The sequence below is a fragment of the Uloborus diversus genome, chromosome 6 (genome assembly GCF_026930045.1).
Source record: "Uloborus diversus isolate 005 chromosome 6, Udiv.v.3.1, whole genome shotgun sequence".
Classification (NCBI taxonomy): Eukaryota; Metazoa; Arthropoda; class Arachnida; order Araneae; family Uloboridae; genus Uloborus; species Uloborus diversus.
The window spans coordinates 136,726,236-136,746,077 of NC_072736.1; the positions used below are offsets into that span (position 1 = coordinate 136,726,236).

The 19,842-nt window shown below is 32.0% G+C and overlaps 1 protein-coding gene across 6 annotated transcripts in view; it reads left to right on the forward strand.

Annotated features, from left to right (window-relative positions):
* Positions 1-19,842, forward strand: part of LOC129225076 (transducin-like enhancer protein 4) — a 246,657-nt gene that overhangs the window by 116,822 nt on the left and 109,993 nt on the right. For all 6 annotated transcript variants that reach the window (XM_054859625.1, XM_054859628.1, XM_054859629.1 and 3 more), the window contains exons 2-4: positions 8,638-8,738; positions 16,867-16,930; positions 17,117-17,161. In XM_054859625.1, the coding sequence (XP_054715600.1) occupies positions 8,638-8,738; positions 16,867-16,930; positions 17,117-17,161 (210 nt within the window). The remainder of the gene's footprint in view (positions 1-8,637; positions 8,739-16,866; positions 16,931-17,116; positions 17,162-19,842) is intronic.

Below are 19,842 nucleotides of genomic sequence, written 5' to 3' on the forward strand. Positions count from 1 at the left end.
TATATATATATATATATATATATATATATATATATATATATATATATATTTGTATATTATTGGAAATTATTTCTGTCTGTATTGGTGATTGGTTACGATCGCTGCACTTTTTATTTTATGATTTTAGAAGGCACTTAAGAAAAGGTTTTATTAGTAGAAAAAGAAAATGGTAAAACCTCATTTTAAGGTGGTCACTAAAATTTCGAATAAGTTGGTTAGTGACAGTCTGTCAAAAAAGACTTTTCAATTTGATAAATCTAAAATCTTTATTGTGAGACAAGGTAAAGGGGACCAGAATCCAACGATCTGCGCTCAATTTGAATTATATAATTAGGCTTTTCTTTCGCCGTCTTAGAGCGGCTGTAGCAAGAAGACATCCGGCAAAGCTCTCGGCGAAAGGGTTAATAATCTTTCATAAATCTATTTTATTAATATTATTGAAGAACGTATCTCATTTTTGCACCTTAATAAGCCGAAAATAGTTTGGTGTCGGTTTATAGTTTCCTGCAACTAATGCAATTACAGAAGTTGTTTGGCGAAACGTGCTGGCAATTAAGAAATTCGCTTCACGACTGATGGAGGGAAAAAAATAAAATGCTACCACAGAAAATTCAATCTGCCTAGATAGAGCGTAATCTGACCAACAAAACGGAATGTCTGGCTTGATCCCTGTAACTCTCTTTTGAAAAGAAGAAATAGTGAGCTTTGGAAATAGAAAGAAGAGTAGAGGCAAAAAAGTGAAAACATTAGGAGAGCACAAAAGGAACCGGCGAAACTAACAGAGTTGGCTGTTGCCAGTTGGAAGAAAGAAAAGAACAAAAAAAAAAAAAAAAGTAATGAAAAAATCGTTCAACGGGAAACGAGAAGAGGGTAAAAAGCAAATAAATAAACGAGCACTAAATAAATGATTTTCGAGTTGTCTTTTTCTTTTATATCCTGGCGCGGTGTGAAGCTGGGAGTCATTGAATGGGAAAGTGGTTTGCCACTACGGAGCCCCAATCTCTCCAGCGCCAACAAAAGATCATGCTTAATTAACTTAATTGCATAATGAGTTAATCTGGCGGAAAATGAAGTTGGGTAATGTTGTCCGACGTTTAATTTTGATCCTAAAAGTTGAGAGGGAATTTATTTACTTGCTTCCTGTTTTTCCCCTTTTTACCCCTTTCTCGTTTAAAAAGGGTTAGGGGAGGAAAAAAAGGTGAACAAAAAAAAAATTACTTTCGTGATGTGTTACATTTGCCGTTAAATGTATCGTCCTTCTCTCTAATGCGTGTTAAGTTTCTTGGTATTATTTTTTGGTTGTTGGTTTTTTATGCTTTAATTAAAAATGAACTATAGCTTGAAATGGGGTTTGACTGGATCGATTAGTTGTCAACATATTGCGTGAAAGTTTGACGGTTTTTTAAAGCTGGGTTTCGGTTTTTTTCTTCAAACCATTGCTTCGATTTTTTTTCTTTTATCGTCATTGTAGCTTAGGAAAAAATCATAATGCGTGAAAAATATCTGTTAGAAAAATGACAACAGGATTTTGTTTTTTGTGACTTTCTTTTTTTCTTTTGATTAAAAAGTGGCATCACATGAACATTTCAAAAAGTAAAACGAAGAAAAAAGGCTTACCAACGAAAGTATGGCATGTCCTTTTTTTTTTATCGGCAATCCGCTAACTAATGATTTAAAATGCAATTTTCCGAAGCGGTAAATATGCAGATTAAATTATGTTCACATAAAAAAGAAAAAAAAAGGGGGGGGACTAATAAGTTCTATATGGATGAGGTTTCAATAATACTATTAAAGCAACATTATTTTTTTTAATGAATTTTTACGTTATTGATAAATTTCTATTTTTTTTAGGGATTGCGCTTGCAGAATTCTTGTATTGTTAACTCGTTGGGTATTAAAAATTGTTTTAAATTTTTTACAATGCGTTTTTTAATTTTTTTAATTATTTATTTCAACCTTATTACTTTTAATTATTACAGTTGCATAAACGCAACAAACACTTTAATACAGCTTGTCATTGTCAGCAACTTATGCTTCATCAAACTTAATATTTAACATAGTTATCTGCAGGGTTCGCCGATATAAATCAGTTGATGTATATCACGATATATATACCGATATTTATTTTGAAAATATGATATTTTGATATTTTCGATGTTAATATTTTCAATTACGGTGTTTTCAACATAAAAATTGTATTAATCATAGTAATATTGTTCATTTATTATTTAAAATAATCAAAAGTACTATAAGTCGTAAAGTGTCTTAATAATGTCTCTCGAAAATAATACTATATTTTCATGATGTATTTATACATCATTAATACAACAAAGTAATACCATTCCCTTTCAATCTTATAATCATAAAATTATTTGAACTGTTAAAATTTTTAATTCATACTAAAAGTGCCTAGTTAAATATTAAATGTTGATCAGGAAAAAAGAAAATGTCTTATGACTGTGCACCGACTAATGCATATTTTGTATTTCTGAATCATATTCCTGTGTAAAATAGCTAACAAAAGAAAAAGGAGTAAAACAGATAATGCTAAATTAACTCCATAAAAATGGATAAAAATGTAAAATGAAATATTAGACATTTGTAAATATTGAAAGAAACAAGGCTATATATTGTAATAATAATAATATAAGAAAATAAAGTGATTTGAGGATACATTTACTATTTTGAAGACTTTAGTTTGTGCTAATTGAAAATATCGGAGGTTTTCGATATTTTCGAAAATATCATGATATTTTCGAACCCTGGTTATCAGCATAATAAGCAACTACAACTTTTTACTAATATCATTTAACGTTTTCTCATGGCAATTTTCTCATTCAACCTTTTTTTGAATGGCTAACCTAATAGACTGAGAGCTAAGCACGGATACACGTTTAGTTAATGTCTTGAAGATTTCAAAACATTAAAAATTTTGATATTTTTTTTTCAACTACCGTATTTTCAATATAAAAATTATATTGATCATAGTAATATTGATCGTTTATTATTAAAAATAACCAAAAAGGTATGTTACTATATTTTTATGATTTATTAATGCATCATTAATATAATAAAGTAATGTAATATTCATTTTTTACTTGTATTATATATTCATAAAATTATGAGTAATGTAACAATTTTTATTTACTTTAAAAATACCTAAATAAATATTAAACATTGGTCAGATCTTAAGAAAATGTCTTATGACTGTGCATCGACGAATGCATATGTTTTATTTCCGAATTATATAACTAAAAGTAGTAACAGAAGTAAAATGAGTAAAAAAGCTAATGCTAAATGAACTCCATTAAAATTAATTAAAGTGTAAAATGAAATATTACGTGATGAATAATAAAAGAAACCTTAATTTTTGTCCATATATTGTAATAATGTAAGAAAATAAAGTGTGATTTGAGGATGCATTTACTATTTTTAGGTTTTTTTACTAAGGCTAGTTTTTGCTTATTGAAAATTTCGGATATATATCAAAATATCGGATATTTTCGAAAATATCATATTTTCGAACCATGAGAAGAACATAAAAATGCGATGATGAAATATGAATTATAAATGAAAATGTTCGAAGCTTGAGAGAAAATGCTGTAATTCTAAAAAAAATGTTTGAGAGTATATGGCGTATATAAAGAAAACCCTATGGGAACACCACTGCTTCTGAGTATGAATTCAGCAGGGCTGTGGAGTTGGAGTCGAAGAGTCGGAGTCGGACTGATTTTGGGGTAAAGGATCGGAGTCGGAGTCGTTAGAAAGCATGCCGTCTCCGACTCCGGGCTTCTTTTTCTCTTTCATTTTCACTGACTCTCCTTGCATTTTTTAAAACTGACTACCAATTGAAATGTTAGGCAACAAAACATGTGTAAATAGCTACTAATGAGAAAATAACTGCCATTATGGCAATGAGCTAGCTTGAGTGCTTACCGAACTTTCTGTAGCCGTCCATCAGTTTGCTTGCTTTTTTAATTAACTACTAGTAACTGTCAGCAAACGGATTTGTTGCCTAACATTTTCAAGTAATCACTTTCAAATAAAAATAGAAATATAGTGTTTTGTTCCATCTCAGTTATAAAATAGTAAAAGGAATGTAACAATTATTAAGTCGAGACACGTAGCTCAGGTGGAAACTTTTGAGGGTGATCGGCAAATTCAAATAAGGTCTGGCGTGAAAGCACGAATCCAAAAGATCCGATGAAATAATCTGTTTTTTTTTTCTTTGTTAAGACTATTTCTATAAGCTTGGTTCTCACTAAAAAGTATGGAAGAAAATAGGTGTAAATAATTTCTTAATTACAACACTCAATAATTACAGTTAATCTTAAAATCTGCATATTAAGGTTAATTCTAAAGCAGCCAATAAAATTGAAATTAAAAATTTAGCGAAGAAGAAATATAGGCATAGTAAAAGCTATTCGTACAAATTTGTATACCGCCGCATTTTGTGTAAAATTAGCTCCTGACGTATATGTGCCCTATTTTTGTTGAAATTTTATTGATGAAATATAATTTAAAATATATTCGGGAAAATTTTCAGAATTTAAGTATTTATATTTTTTATAAACTCTGAAATTAACTTTGGGTAACACCTACCAGATGGGTGTCACCCGGGCCAAACCACCCCCTCTCAAGAACTTGGACTTTGAAAAAAAGCTCTTTGAAAAGTTGCAGCTTTCGAGAATTGAAAGTACACGATTTGATCAATATGTATTTGTTAAACATTAAGGGGGGGGGGGGGGCAAATTACAGCTAATCCTTTTCAATTTTTTAAAGGGATTTTTAAGTCATCTCACTTTTAAACTCGTCTGTATTAGAAAATATGATTTTTAAATTGAATTTATAACGTTGGTATGCGTCTTAGGTTTACAATAACATACAAAATCCGAAATTTTCATAAAAAGAATTAATATTTCAATCTCTGTTTAGAGGTTTTCCCCCTTTCCCTAAAAGGAGAGAGGGAAATGAAAAAGTGTTGTAAAAAAAATTTAAAAAAAATCAGGAGTCGGAGTCGGGCGTTTCAAAATCCAGGAGTCGTAGTCGGGGTCGGAGTCGGTCATTTTCCTTCCGACTCCACAGCCCTGGAATTCAGCAATAAATGCTAATGTGTTCATACCCGTTTTGTCCTTTTAAATATTATTGTAAGATCACACAGTTACGTGGATATATTGTTTGCAAAATTTTACATTCTTTCTCTGGTTGTATCGTCTATTGCGATGCCAAAAACTGTGCTTATATTTTATGCCTACTGTAAGTGCTGTTGGACTTTTTTAGTTCTTTTTTTCTTGTCATCTAAATATTCTAGAGTTAAGGTTTATAAACACTACGGATCGCTTCAGTGATACATGATTTATCTCAATAAATCCTACATAATCAAGCAAATTAGGCAGTAAAATGAAGTTTTGATTGAATTATGCGTTTTGGGCTATTTCGAAATGTGAATGACTGAAAAAATAAAGAAAGACAGCAAACTACTTGGATTTTTTCTCCATGTTATTTTAGAAAAAGTTAGTTGGTCTGCCTCGTATATTTATGTACCTTTTTGATGCATAAATATAGACACTTTCTAATATTATTTAAAATTTATGAAAACATTTGGCGAAAAACGATTTAGTTTTTTAAAATAATTAAAATAAATAAATAAACCAATAAAAACACGTGGTGCTCCTAATAGTTTCATTGCTATGGATGTGTGTGTCCCACACAAACTAATATTGAAATGTATATGTATGTCCCATGCATAGATAATTTTGATTTCAAAAAAAAAAGCAAAATTTAACGTACATAGTCTAGTCTAGGGTCCGACAACCTACGCCCCGAGGCCCACATTCAACCCACGAACAGATTTCGTCCAGCTCGCGGAAAGCTTACAAACTGAAAAAAAAAAAAAAAAAAAAAAAATATATATATATATATATATATATATATATATATATATATATATATATATATATATATATATATATATATATAAACGCTTTTTCGATTAGTTAATACAGCAAGATCTCATTACAGCGAATGCCAATGCAACGAAATATCCGTTTCAACGAAGTAAATGTTCAGTTCCGTTTTTATTGCCATTTTATTGGAATTCCATTGCAATGAAATTACCGTTACAACGAACAATCCCTTGAACTTCATTTTAACGGGATTTAACAGTATATTTCCTTTTAAGTATTTTTAACTAAAGCTAAGCCCAGAAAATATTAAAAGACCACCACTGAGCTCTTAATTGAAAACAAATTCGTGGCTGTATGGGGGGAGGGGGGAGCGGCTAGCGCTGACTAAATCATTTGAATTGAAACACTGTTGGATTGTTGGTCCACCTCGCCTCCAAAAATTTACAATGCGGCCCTTGAGTAAAAAAGGTTCTAGACCCCCTAGTCTAGTTAACAGATACCCTTTAAAGAATATTTGTACTGAACGGGTTAAACATCGTATAAGCTAGCACATAAATCGTACAAGGTGTTTTTTAAACGTTGTAAAACGCTAATACGATGTGTGATAAGTGTTCAAGAGAGGACTTTTAAAAACGAATTGCAACTCCTTTCCGATCGAACTACTCGGCTTTAATTTTATTCTATTTTCTTGGGTATCTAGTAGCGAGAAACTCTTCTATCTGGAGTGCAGGAGTGGAGTGGGGGTGAGGGAGGAGTCATAACCTACTTAGGCAGGGAGAGAGAAGTTCGCAGTCAATAGGGCGAGGGCTCATTTGCGGCGCCCCTAATAACCCTCATTAAATAATGTGTCTCCCTTCCATTAAAAGAGAGTTTTTAAAAATTCTCCGACAACCCTTTCCACAATGGCCAAGGAGTTGTTAATTACGCATTGCGGGGGGAGGGAGGAGGATATCGGGGGGTGCCACCGATATTAAAACGGCGGCCCATTAAATTACGCGAGACATTAATTAGTGAAGGGGGTGGGGGTGTTCTCGATCAATGGCGGCGGAACAACGTGCTTGCGGTTTCAGGAGCACCACTCGACGCCCCATTTGCTCAGATTTTAAAGCCATTATTTTACAGCTTTTCGAGGGCTGGCCCCGGATATTAATCGGGCGCCCGAAACGGGATGAGTGCTAATTTTTTAATTCTGCTTTTTGTTTTTGTCGCCTTCCCCCCTCTCTCTCTCCCATCGCTAAACATTTATTTTAATTTTCTGCGCCCTGCGGCATTGTTTTTGATCGCTTTATTTCCCCGTTCGTTAAGAGATTGTAAGCGAACTAGAAGAGGGGGGGGGGGGAGAGTATTATATTAAAATGGGATTACATTGGACTGAAAGTGAGAGTATTAAAGCGCTTTTTCGTGAAATTTTAAGCGATGAGTAATTGATGGAGGTCTATTATATGTTGATATTATTAACTGGAGGATGTTTTGGGCGCTCCAAATTCGATTTCTATAGAGTTTATGAAGCTGAAAGATTGTGATTGGATTTCTAGTTAATTGAATTTTGAATTGGATGAAGGGGTTATGTTTGTTAAATGTTTAAGATACATCCTTTTCATTTTACCCCCCCCCCCCGTTCAGGATTCAACTTACTTTGATTTTGACGGTAGGTTGCGCAGAAAAGGCTATGTAATGCCTGTAATTCCAGTTTTCGTGCTTCTTTTTTCTTTGCATTTGATTTCTGTTTGACTTGTTTTTGTTTAAACTTGACTCTTAAAACTTTAAGTATGATAAAAAGTTTAATTTCTTAAATATTTTTTGCCAATTCTTATTAATGTTTGCTTTTAATTTTGTGAAGTTAAATTAAAGGTGTTTTTTAAGATTCTTAAAATTTTCAAGTGAAATCGGACTACATTCACAAAACAGTACAAAAACGATATGAATTTCCGCTACCTCCACCCCCCTCTTTTTTACTGGTTGATTCTTCTATTTACTCAGGATTATGCCTCATCTTACTGACATGGTTTGGCTTTTTAAAACTTATATCAGTATAATGTTTCAGTATAGATTGATTTTGAAACGAAGAGACTTGATCTTGAAGGAGCTCATTTATTTATGGGATGAACAAGTTGTTAGAGAATTGCTACATTTGAGTTAGGTTACGATCGTAATATCATATCTAGGGTACAAAGGATACCCCATCATCGAGGAATTCTTATTTTCTACTTTAATCTTGTTTAAGGAGTGTTTTATTTTCGCATAGGCAACGCAGACAACCGTTTTTCTTTCATTTAACGGTTATTATGAAGCATCTAAGCAAAGCAGTTATTGAAAAGCAAAGGAGTGAAAGTGCTAAAATTCAAAATTTATTCCACGGCCATCGAGAGATGGCCGATGGATTGGAAGCGGAGGCAGACTACTTCATTTTGTAGTTGGTACGATCAGCGGAAACGCGAGAGCAGTAAAAACTTACATGCTTGCGCGTTCTCGCTGATCCTTCTTATTACAAAATGAAGTGGTCTGATCCGCTTGAAAAAAATATCATTGTCAGTTTACTTTTGATTAAACTTTTGAACCAAAATCAAACTAAAGGGTGAGTTTTAATCAAAACTTCCAAAAGTCCACTAACGTCCCTTTGCTTCTCAATACTTCAAATGCTATTTTCTAGTGAGTTTGTATCACATGATCACGATATTAATTTTACACTGTTCTGCGTATCCTTTCTAAGTATCCTTTTCTTTATTTCCAGGGCCCCCCGCCACAGCCAGGTCAACCGTTTAAGTTTACGGTGGCCGAATCTTGTGATAGGATAAAAGAAGAATTTTCCTTCTTACAAGCCCAGTATCATAAGTAAGTGATTTCTTTGAATTTTTTCATGCCAATTAGCCTTCGAATACTCTTAATTTTCATTCTTCTACCTAAATCAACCATTTTGCTGATTGGATGACGTTTTGATGTCTGTTATTATGTAGTTGAAGAAATGATTGCTTTTTGGTTTGGGAAATGATGTGTGTTCGGAAAGATTACTGAATTGAATAGTAATTTTTAGCTTTTTTTTTTGGCTGCTGCTATTTATTTTTATGATTTTAAATGTCCTTTCTGGAAAGTTGGTACTTGAAGGACGTAAAATCAAAATTGTGTTTTCTTTAAATTTTGATATCTTACAACTTTGTATTTTTGATATATTACGTGTGTGTTTATTAACTGCTTTTACTCATTTCGCTTCTGTTAAGGGGGGGGGGATGTACTTTTTGTTGATTCGATGTATGTATTTTATGAAACTAAGACCCTGAATACATTTAGAGATAAGAAGTGGAATGTATCTACAATCTATCAATCATTATCTATTAATTATCTATCTTATATATATATATATATATATATATATATATATATATATATATATATATATATATATATATATATATATATATAATCTTCTTATCTATGCGTAAATGTAAATGAAAGCTATGCTGTGAAAAGTTTCTTGCTACCCCACTAATTTTAGATATGATTAAGTGTTGAAGGTAGTGTAGCTTTGAGAGGGGTGCTCTGCCCACCCCTTAACAGCAAGGGCGCAACCCCTAAATGTTGCGACCCCCCCCTCCCCCCCAAAAAAAGCAATAGCATCGCACCAAAAATGAGAACAATTCCCCTCAAAACACCCCATCCTAAAAATTTCAATGACGCTCTTTGCGCCATGTTCCCCCCTTCCTTAGGTGGGCACCCCTGTCTTTGAAATAATTTGATTACTTAGTATTACAAAGATACATAGAAACTTCGTTCTAAGAGCCAAAGGGAAGCTTTTTTTCCCCCCTCAAAGGAATGTGTACTTGGTACGTAAAAGCATGCGTTTTTGCGTGCTTGAAACTACTACTGAGATGTTTCACCATATAAACTTCTACAAATATTTCCACCACTGTTCTCTGGCTGCCAAAAAAATAAATCGACCGGAATTTCGGTTAGATTTTTTTTTTTTTTTTTTTTCGTTTTACGATAGTTATCCTCAGAATCGGTTGCGAGCTATTCCTAGCTCCGATTGAACGCTTCATAGCGTTGTTGGGGGGGGGGGGGGGTGAGATGGTTTCTCTCTGAGCGAACCTGACGACCTGTCATTAAATCCGAACGTTGCGATTGCGTTTTTGTGGAAGTCTTTCTTCATGTTCCTTTTTTTTTTACGCTATTCCTCTTTCCACTTTTATGCCAGTCATTTACAACCACCGGCTAAAATGGTTCTATCTCCTCGCCCATTTTTCCCCACATCATCCCTACTCTAGCGAAATTGAAAAAACGTTTTTTTTTTCCCTCTCCATCCCTTCCTCCTTTTATATCGTGTATGTGAAGAGATTTTTTTTTTTAATTTTTCGAAATAGAACGTTCTGTTCCTTCTGTTTTTATCCACTAGTTTTTATTCCCTGTTTTCTGTTTTCACTCTAAATTGCTCTTCTTTTTTTTTGTTGCAAAATCCCGCACGTAGAAACCCGAAACGAAGAAAAAAAAGGTACCCAAGCGTTTTTTCCCGTTTCTTTTCCCCATTTTTTCATTTTCAAATTCCCCATTCCTGCATTATTTGAATGTTATGCGTAGCGTAACACTGTTTTATGAGCAAAAAAAAAAAAAAAATATTTACGCCTCTTTTATACGCCGGATACCCACGAGCCTGTTCTTGACCTTCGTCGAGGTTTTTCTTCCGTTTAACTTATCCCTAAGTTAAATTTATAATTTTTTAAAGTTCTTCTCCTGAAAACGACAAAACAAGAGCCGAATGTACGGAGAGGGTAAGTTTCTATGCAACCAATGAGCTAATTAAGTAAACAGTAAATAGTACAGTGAAATCTCGTTACAACGAATACCAATACAACGAAATTTCCGTTTCAACGAAATAAATTTTCAGTCCCTATGGGGTAGTTTCCTTTAGTCAAAAAAAAAAAAAAAAAACATGAACCCAGAAAATACTTTCATTTTGCCAACAGTTATTTTTTAATTTTTTTAAAATACCGATTTTTCAAACAAGGCGTGGTCTTTATGACGTCACAAATGATGTCCTTTATCGCATTTTTCATTGCGTTTCCACGTTATGATAATCACGCAGCGAATTAAAAATTGCCTCTACGCTTGCTATCAACCATATAGTTGCCAATACACGTGAGTAAAGATGCGAATTAAATATTTTGGACCGTGAATGGCAACACTGAATGGCATTTCATCATTTGTGATGTCATTGGCAGAAGCGTTAAACAATTAAAGCGCACTGATTAAAGTAATTTTTTTTAAATATTAAACTTAGTCAAATTATTTAAAAAATGGTCAGATCCTATGTTTTTAAGCATGCTCTTTCAGAAAAAAAATACTTTTAAAATTTTGGAAACGACCCAATTGTTACCTTGCTTGAATTCTCGTTACAGTGATCCAGGGTTCGCCGATATATATCAGTCGATATATATCCGATATTTATTTTGAAAATATCATGATATTTTGATATTTTCAATATTTTTTTTTCAACTACGGTATTATCAATGTAAAAAGTATATTAATCATAGTACTATTGCTCATTTATTATTACAAAATAACCAAAAACTTATGCATTATATTTTTATATGTACTAATACAGCAAAGTAATATAATAATATTTCTTTTTTATTTTATATTCACTTGTATCATTAGTAATGTAACAATTTTAAGTCATATTAAAAGTGCCTAATTAAACATTAAACGTTGGTCAGAAAAAAAAGAAAATGTCTAATGACTGTGCACCAACTAATACATATTTTTATTTTATTTTTGAATCATAACTTTGTAAAAGTAGTTAACAGAAGAAAAATGAGTAAAACAGCTAATGCAAAATGGACTTTATTAAAAATTAACAAAAATCTAAAATGAAACATTTGATATAAATGAGAGGAAACCTTAGTTTTAGTCTACATGTAAAATTAATAATGTAAGAAAATAAAGAGTGATTTGAGGATGCATTTACTATTTTGAAGACTTTAGTTTGTGTTGATTGAAAATATCGGATTTTTTCAAAATACCCGATGCATATCAAAATATTAAATATCATGAAATTTTCCAAACCTGCAGCGAAAAAAATTTGTGGCCTCTTGAAATTCGATGTTACTAGATTTCACTGTATTACACATTTTGGGGGAGGGGGGGGGGAATCACAGCAGATCATTGTGACCTCTTTATTCTGACGTTTAGGCAAATTTGGGAACAATATTGCAACATTGAAATTCTTATTTATTTATTTTTTAATGTCATGTCTAAAGTTCTTTCTTATTCGGTATTACGCATGTGTGTATGACAGGTATGCATGCTCGTATTCAGGGTTCGCCGATATATATCACGATATATAGCCGATATTTATTTTGAAAATATCATGATATTTTGATATTTTCGATATTTATTTTTTCAACTACGGTATTTTCAATATAAAAATTGTATTAATTGTAGTAAGATTGTACATTTATCATTAAAAATAACCAAAAAGTTATGTACTATATTTTTATTATGTATTCATACATCATTAATATAACAAAGTAATATAATATTTCTTTTTTATTTTATATTCATGAAATTTTTAGTAATGTAACAATTCTAATACAGATTAAAAGTGCCCAGTTAAACATTAAATGTTGTCCAGAAAAAAATGAAAATGTCTTATGACTGTGCACCGACTGTTGCATATTTTTTATTTCTGAATTATATAAATATAAGTAAGGGAAAATGAGTAAAACAGCTGATACTAAATTCACTCCAATTAAATCGATAAAAATGTAAAATTAAAAAAAAAAAATAGATATAAATAATAAAAGAAACATTATTTTCCAGCCTATATATTGCAAAAATAATATAAGAAAATAAGGAGTGATTAAAGATTCAGATACTATTTTAAAGCCTGTAGTTTGTGCTGATTGAAAATATCGGATATTTATCAAAATATCCTATATATGTATCAAAATATGGGATATTTTCGAACCTCGGCATTTTATCATTCAGTAAAATTGAATTTCATTCGTCAAATTGAGAGATGTTTCAACTGCCAAAAAAACTTAGTTCGGGGCGCCCTTGGTTATAACAAGGGATGCAAATTTGGAGTCTGGCTGATTTTGGGGTAAAGGAGTCTGAGTCAAAGGCTCTAAAGATCCCGGAGTCGGTCATTTTCCCTTCGACTCCGCAGTCCTGGTTTAAACCTGCCCATGAAGATGCAAAATTTGTAACAGTACAATGTCAGTGAAGAAAAAAAAAAAAAAAAAACTTTGCGTGTCTACCGCTATTATACATCAATTTACCTGTCTATTAATTTATCTGTTTATATCTATATCTATTTATCTATTTCTATCCATCTGTCTATCTATTTATACCTATATCAATTATCTGTTTACATCTATTTATATTTATATCAGGGCCGTGTGCAAGGGGGTGGTTTATAGGGTTCAAACCCCCTCCGAAATTTCTCATCCAAAGAAATGCTTTCCATTATTTATTTATTTTATTTATTTGTTTATATTTTGGTAACAAAAATAATATTGTTGTTATTATTTCAATTTTATTTGTGAAATGAAATTAGTTTGACTGAAAAATTGTACAAACTCATTGTGTGTTTATGATAGTTACAGTATAAGACCATTATAACGCACACCTTGGGACCAGAGCTTTTGCGTTATACAGGTTTTTGCGTTATATAGATCATTTCACAAATTTTGAAACTAATATTCAGAATATATCTATATATTAGTACTTCAGAATGAGTTTTATCTGCAATATATTAAAGTACCAATATTACAATTAGTGTTTCACAAATAAATATGTTTCACAATAAAAAAAAGTGCATTATCCTGCACTTCTGCTAGCTTCATGGTTTGCATAACAGCTGCATTTTCAAGAGCCTTTTCTATTTAACTACTAATTTTCCCTTAAAAGCTTTGAATTAAAATGGAAAGATGAGAAACTATTTCAAAATTTGATTTGCCTTACAATTTTAATGCTTGCAAAGCAAAACAGGGGGATTTTCTAAACTTCAAAAACCTAATGTTTACTTTTGAAAAGTTGTGCGTTTTATAGAGAATTGCGTTATGTAGGTCGGCGTTATAACTATCTTCTACTGTATTACGAAATTCATTTATTATTTAACAATATGGCGTTTTGAAAGAACATCCCCTTCCTCCATTTAGATAATCTATTGTAACAAAAATCAATAAAATACACATTGAAACCAAATTTGATAGACTATATAAATGTTTCAAAAAATGTATTTGGTAAAACCTCCTCCGAAACAAAAGTCTGGTTACGGCCCTGATTTACATCTATTTATCGATCTATACTTATTTATATCTGCCTCGATTATGCATATATCTAGGTATTTATCTGTATATCTGTCTACAAATATTCTTCTATTTCTATCCATCTGTCTATATCTATTTATCTATCTAAACTTGGTTGTATCTGCCTAGAATATCCACATATCTATTTATCTGTTTATATCCAGTATGTATATTTAACGATTTCTATCCATCTATATATAATATATTTAAATCTATCTATATTTATTTATTTATCTATCTATACTTATTTGTATCTGCCTAGATTATCCACATATCTAGCTATTTTTCTGTTTATATCTTGTCTATGTATATCTATCTGTCTATCTTATGCATATATCTGCTTGGATGTAAAAGTAAATAAATAAAGACGCTGTCGATTGAAAAATCTCTCGCTCTATTACCTCTGCTTCCATTACTATTTAATACCATATAAAAGCTATTACCATAATATTATAGCTTTCCATTACTATCTGGAATTTATCGATTTTTTTTTTTTTTTTGTATACATAATTTGTAAGCTCTATTTTGCAAATGTGATAAGTGACGAATTTTTATTTATTTTTCATATGCCTTTCTCTCTCTTTCATGCGTAGGTGACGATTTTCTCTCTCTTCCTCCTGCTTCTTTTCTAGAACAGCAATTTTTCGTTCGAATGACAACGTAGTTATTTTAATAAACACGTGTTACTACTCATTAAACGCTGTTTCCTCCACTCTACAATGCAAACCGGTTTCCGCTGATTGCTTTCAACACTTGATACATATAGATTCGATTTTAAAAATTTATTTTATTTCTTTCTGTCGTAACTTCATTATTCATTTCATTTGCGTATGCTAATTTGACTGAGCTGTTAAAAATCTTCACTTGTTTTTCAGTTGTTCTTGAAATTCTGTACAACGTTCTCTACAACTTCTGTTCATCTGATGGGTTTTTTGAAATTTTTATGTAGTTAATTTAATTTTTTTCTCGCTGATCATCTGTATGATATAATGAATTACTTGGCTGTGAAAAATATGGAAATGCTGAGGTTTTCATTTGGAACAATCATTTTAGAATGTTAGTATTTGAAAATATATTTATTAGTTATAACTGTCAAGGAATCGAAGAAAATTCATTTGTTAAACACGAACATAATTCGGATACTACGGAGGTAATTTTATGGGATTTTCTATTGGGAAAAAAATAAAATAAATAACTTTTGATACTTAATATAGTGAAATCCCATAAGAGCGTACTTTAAAGGATCGCAAGTTTTGTTCGTAGTTAATGGAATTCAAGTAATACAATAATATCGGGGCTGAAAATTTATTTCGTTGTAACTGATATTTCGTTGCATTGGTATTCGTTGTAACGGAATTTTAGTGTACTGATTTTTGCCGATTCGGCTTATAAAAAAAGGCGTTTTCTAAAAGTTAGAAAATGTTTTCTTTTAAATGGCGTGCTTTTAATCCGTAAAGGAACATTATAGGGCACATTTTGTGTCCCTTAAGTTAGTTATTTTATAAATTATTGAATAAAAATAATTTATAATGTGGCAACATAAAAAATACATATAAATTTATATGTATTTTTATGTTGTTACATTATAAGCAAAAAACCAAAAGTTGTTTTAATTATTTTTTTCTCTGCCGCTAAATTTAATATTCTGCTAAAGCTTGTGGTCCCAAAAGGTTAAAACAAAAATTTTCAAGGGCAAGAAGAATTTTATGAATTATTTGAAGTTCTTTATTCATAGGCTTGCCAGATTTCTGGAATGTTCAACCGGAACACCGGAAGCCCCCCCCCCCCCCCCCCGGCATCGTGAGTATTCAAGAAGGGAAACACCCCTAACTGGCTTTTAGAGTATTTTATAGGGCAGTTTATTCTCAGTGATATGAGTAAATTGTTACTAATTATATTCCTGAAGCAAGGGTAATAAAAATGACAAGAACTGATAAATTAAAAAATGTTACTTCTTGCATGGAAATATTTGAGGAATAAAAAATTTGACACTATTTACTTTTACTTTTTATTGGCAAGGACTCTTTTTACAAAGTATCTTTTGGTTTTAATCTTGTTGTAAAAATCCTCATAAACTAATCCGATAATAACTTTTCAAGTTAATGTTACAAAAGACAAAGTAATTATCCTAGATAGTCCTCCCCATTTAATTATTTTTAAACTTTTTTGGTCAATCAAATTTATCTTTTTCCAGGACATGAAGTAAACCGGTCGGGACACCGGGATTCAGTCTGAAAACCGGGACTGTCCTGGTCAAACCGGGACGTGTGGCAAGCCTATTTATTCATGTATAGGTCCTTCAGTCTTTTTCTCCTAGTTCAATATTTTGAATCTCGCCCCCGCTTGTTAGAGAAATGTCATTAATGTGTAATAGTAATTAATTCATTTCATGCCCTTTTTTAAATCATTGTCACTGGCAGCATTTAGTTCAATATCCTTCACATAGATTTTTTCCGAGCAAAAAATTATATTCATTAATTTTTTCGTGCTTTGAGTTAAAAGCATGAAATAAGTCGTAAAGTGTCTTAATAATGTCTCTCGAGAATAATAAATAAATGAATTTTGATGTATTGCTATTTCTTTTACAATATTCACAATTAGAAATTTGTTTTGATTTTCCCCCCACTTTTTGCTAATTGTTTATTTTCTCTTTTTAGTTTAAAATTAGAGTGTGAAAAGTTAGCTAGTGAAAAAACAGAAATGCAAAGGCATTACGTAATGGTGAGTGTTTTGATTCATTTAACGTGTATAACGTTTTTTCATTTATTGTATTGAATTGTTTTTGAAAGTTTGTTGGATGAAATTGTGTCATTTCATTCACTTATTTTTTATAAATTTTCAAATTCTCATGTAAGAATTTTTTTTTGAAACTTGAAATCTAAAAAAAAATATTTTTTTTCTTTGCAGTATTACGAAATGTCTTACGGCCTCAATGTTGAGATGCACAAACAGGTATGTAGTATTTTATCAATGTATATATTTGTAGAATTATATAAATTATATCTCTTAATTCTGCCGTGGGCAGGTAAGCGGCAGTATCTGCAGAAATAAGTTTTCGAGATATTTGAAGAAATGTGTGTTGAATTCAATACTAAGATACTAAAAATATGAAACTGTGAAATTATGCGTTTTTTTTTTTTTTTTCGCGCCTTTTTTTCAGCAGAAATCAAATAATCAAGCTTGTACAATTAAGCTAACCTACAACAAGTGAGAAAAATGCAAAAAAGTGAAAAATGAAAAATTTGCAGTTACTGCCCTTTACCTGCCCATGGCAGTATTGTATTAAGGCTTCAGATATTTCTGCGAAAGATCGAAATTGGAGAATGTTGACTAAAACCAATGGTTCTCCTGAAGTATGCGGATTTCTTCGCCAAACCTTTGGTTTGTGGTTGTTGATATTCACCTGCTCATGTCGACATTTACCAAATTTCGGACTTTCACAGTAATATATATACGCGTTTTTTAAACGCGATATTTTTTAAATTCAAAGTCTGACGATTTTCTACCATGTTAATTTAATTGAATCGTTTACGTAATGGCGTTGGGGTCTCATGGTGTACTTGGTTTAGCAAAACTTTTTAATTGTAAATGAGGTAATCATAATCAGCCCAGAAAGTGGAGTTGAATTCTGTGAAAAACCTATAAGATCGTCATCCTATTGGAATCATTTAGCCTCCCTTATCGTAATACTATTTTCTGGCATGTGCATTTAGCCCGAAAGTCGTTTGACAAATTTTAAAGTAATGACTAATTTTGTGAAGTTGTTCGAAAATTAACTAATGGTCGTCTTCTCCAGCCGAGTTGAACCTCCACTGCTTACTTGAATTGCCGATTGAAGTTAAAGATGGCTTCGAACGGTCGGGTGCCGAGTAAGGTTCGAATTGGTTCGTGAATACGACCATTTTGTGATGACATGGCTTAATATAACTTTTGATGAAGCTAATAAATAAATTCAAAAAAGTAATGAAGACTAGTCATATTTCTAACAAAAGACAAAGCGCCATTTTGTAACTGGAAAGCTTTCATTCAGCAGTATTGCTGAACTTTAAAAATATGCCCAACCTCAATACTTCTTCCTGTTGCCCCATTCTCATATTTCGCCAACTCTATGTTGATATAAGTTTTTATAACACAGCTTCCTCGCAAATTTAATGGACTTAGTAATGTTTAATTTTATTTTCAAATAATTTTTACAAGTTCAATTCTTTTGCGGAAGGGGGGGGGGAGGTTTTTTTTTTTTTTTGACCTAAGTAGCATAGAGCTCATAGTATATGGCTGTTTGGTCCATCATACATTATGGAACTTTTCTGCAAAATTTTGCAATTTAGATATTTTTGAGGAAGGTCTACAAAATTCCACCTCAAAATCTTAAGTCTTGTCTGAATGACAATAAAAAAAAAAAAAGTTCGGTTTTGATATAGTAACGTTTAAATTGATGAAAATTACTCGTGTAGAAAAGGAAATTTCTAAAACACCATTATTTGTTTTCAATTTTCCTGTTCGCAGATTATATCATTTTCGAATGAACATTTATATACAATGGCAACGAGAAAGTTATCTTTTGCTTGTCGAAGAGCTTCTTCTGACTTCGCTAAACAATGAGGGTAGGCAAACATTATTTCATAGGATTTATTTCCTTTTATTAACTAGACGCCTTTTAACCCTATCTTCCAATAAAGGGAAGGGGAAAAAAAGAACGCAAAATAAAATAAACTCTTATGATCAGAAGGATTTGCGAAGCGAAGGAAAATATTGGAACTGCAAACGGCGGGGAGGAACGGTCTGGGGGGCAGTGCTACTCTTGTTGACATTGGAATCATCTGCGGTGGTTAGCATCGCGGTCTATTTACCCCCGGTGCATCCAGCACTAAAAAGGTAGATTATAACCCCAAATCCCCGGCAATCCATTTACTCTGGCATAGAAAAAGAAACAGCGAGAGAGGGGGGGAAAAACTTCCTCTGACCTGAGCTTGTGGCCCTAATCCCTGGGCAAACGTAGCCCCAGCCTTCGTTGATCTCCAGTGTAGAAATAATTACTCGCTTGGACCTTTATGGGCGACTCATCAGACAAACACTGCCTCTGAATCAATATTAGACCTTCGCCCTTCCCTACACCCGCCGCTTTTGGGTGCTTGTAAACAGTGGGAAAAGATGTCCTCAACGCAGATTTTCTTCGCCTCGTTCGAAGATTTTTTCCTTTCCCATCTCTCTCTTTTTTTTATTGTTTTGTTTAGATTAGTAGGGACATTGACTGGATTGATTTTCAATTGTGTGGTAAATATTATGGTTTGGGTAATGAAGATAGCGGAGTTTTTGGTTTCTCAAGTTCTATCACTGATGCTTTGCAATTTGCTCTGTCTGTTGTTGTGATACGTTGATGAGTTTAGTTTTCTATAATTGTTGAGCATATCATTTTAATAACTAGTTTTAAAAAGTTATAAATAGTGGAAAGTAACGTCTTTTCAATCTCAATACAGATTTCCATTGATTCGATGGAAAGTTTCCTTTTTTGTTTTCTTTATTTTTCCGTTCTTACTTTTTTTTTTAACCAAATGGAACCACAAACTGTATTGGTTTTCAATCATGCTGTAAATTAGTGATTAGTGTAAGACAGCTGCTGATAATAGACCAAT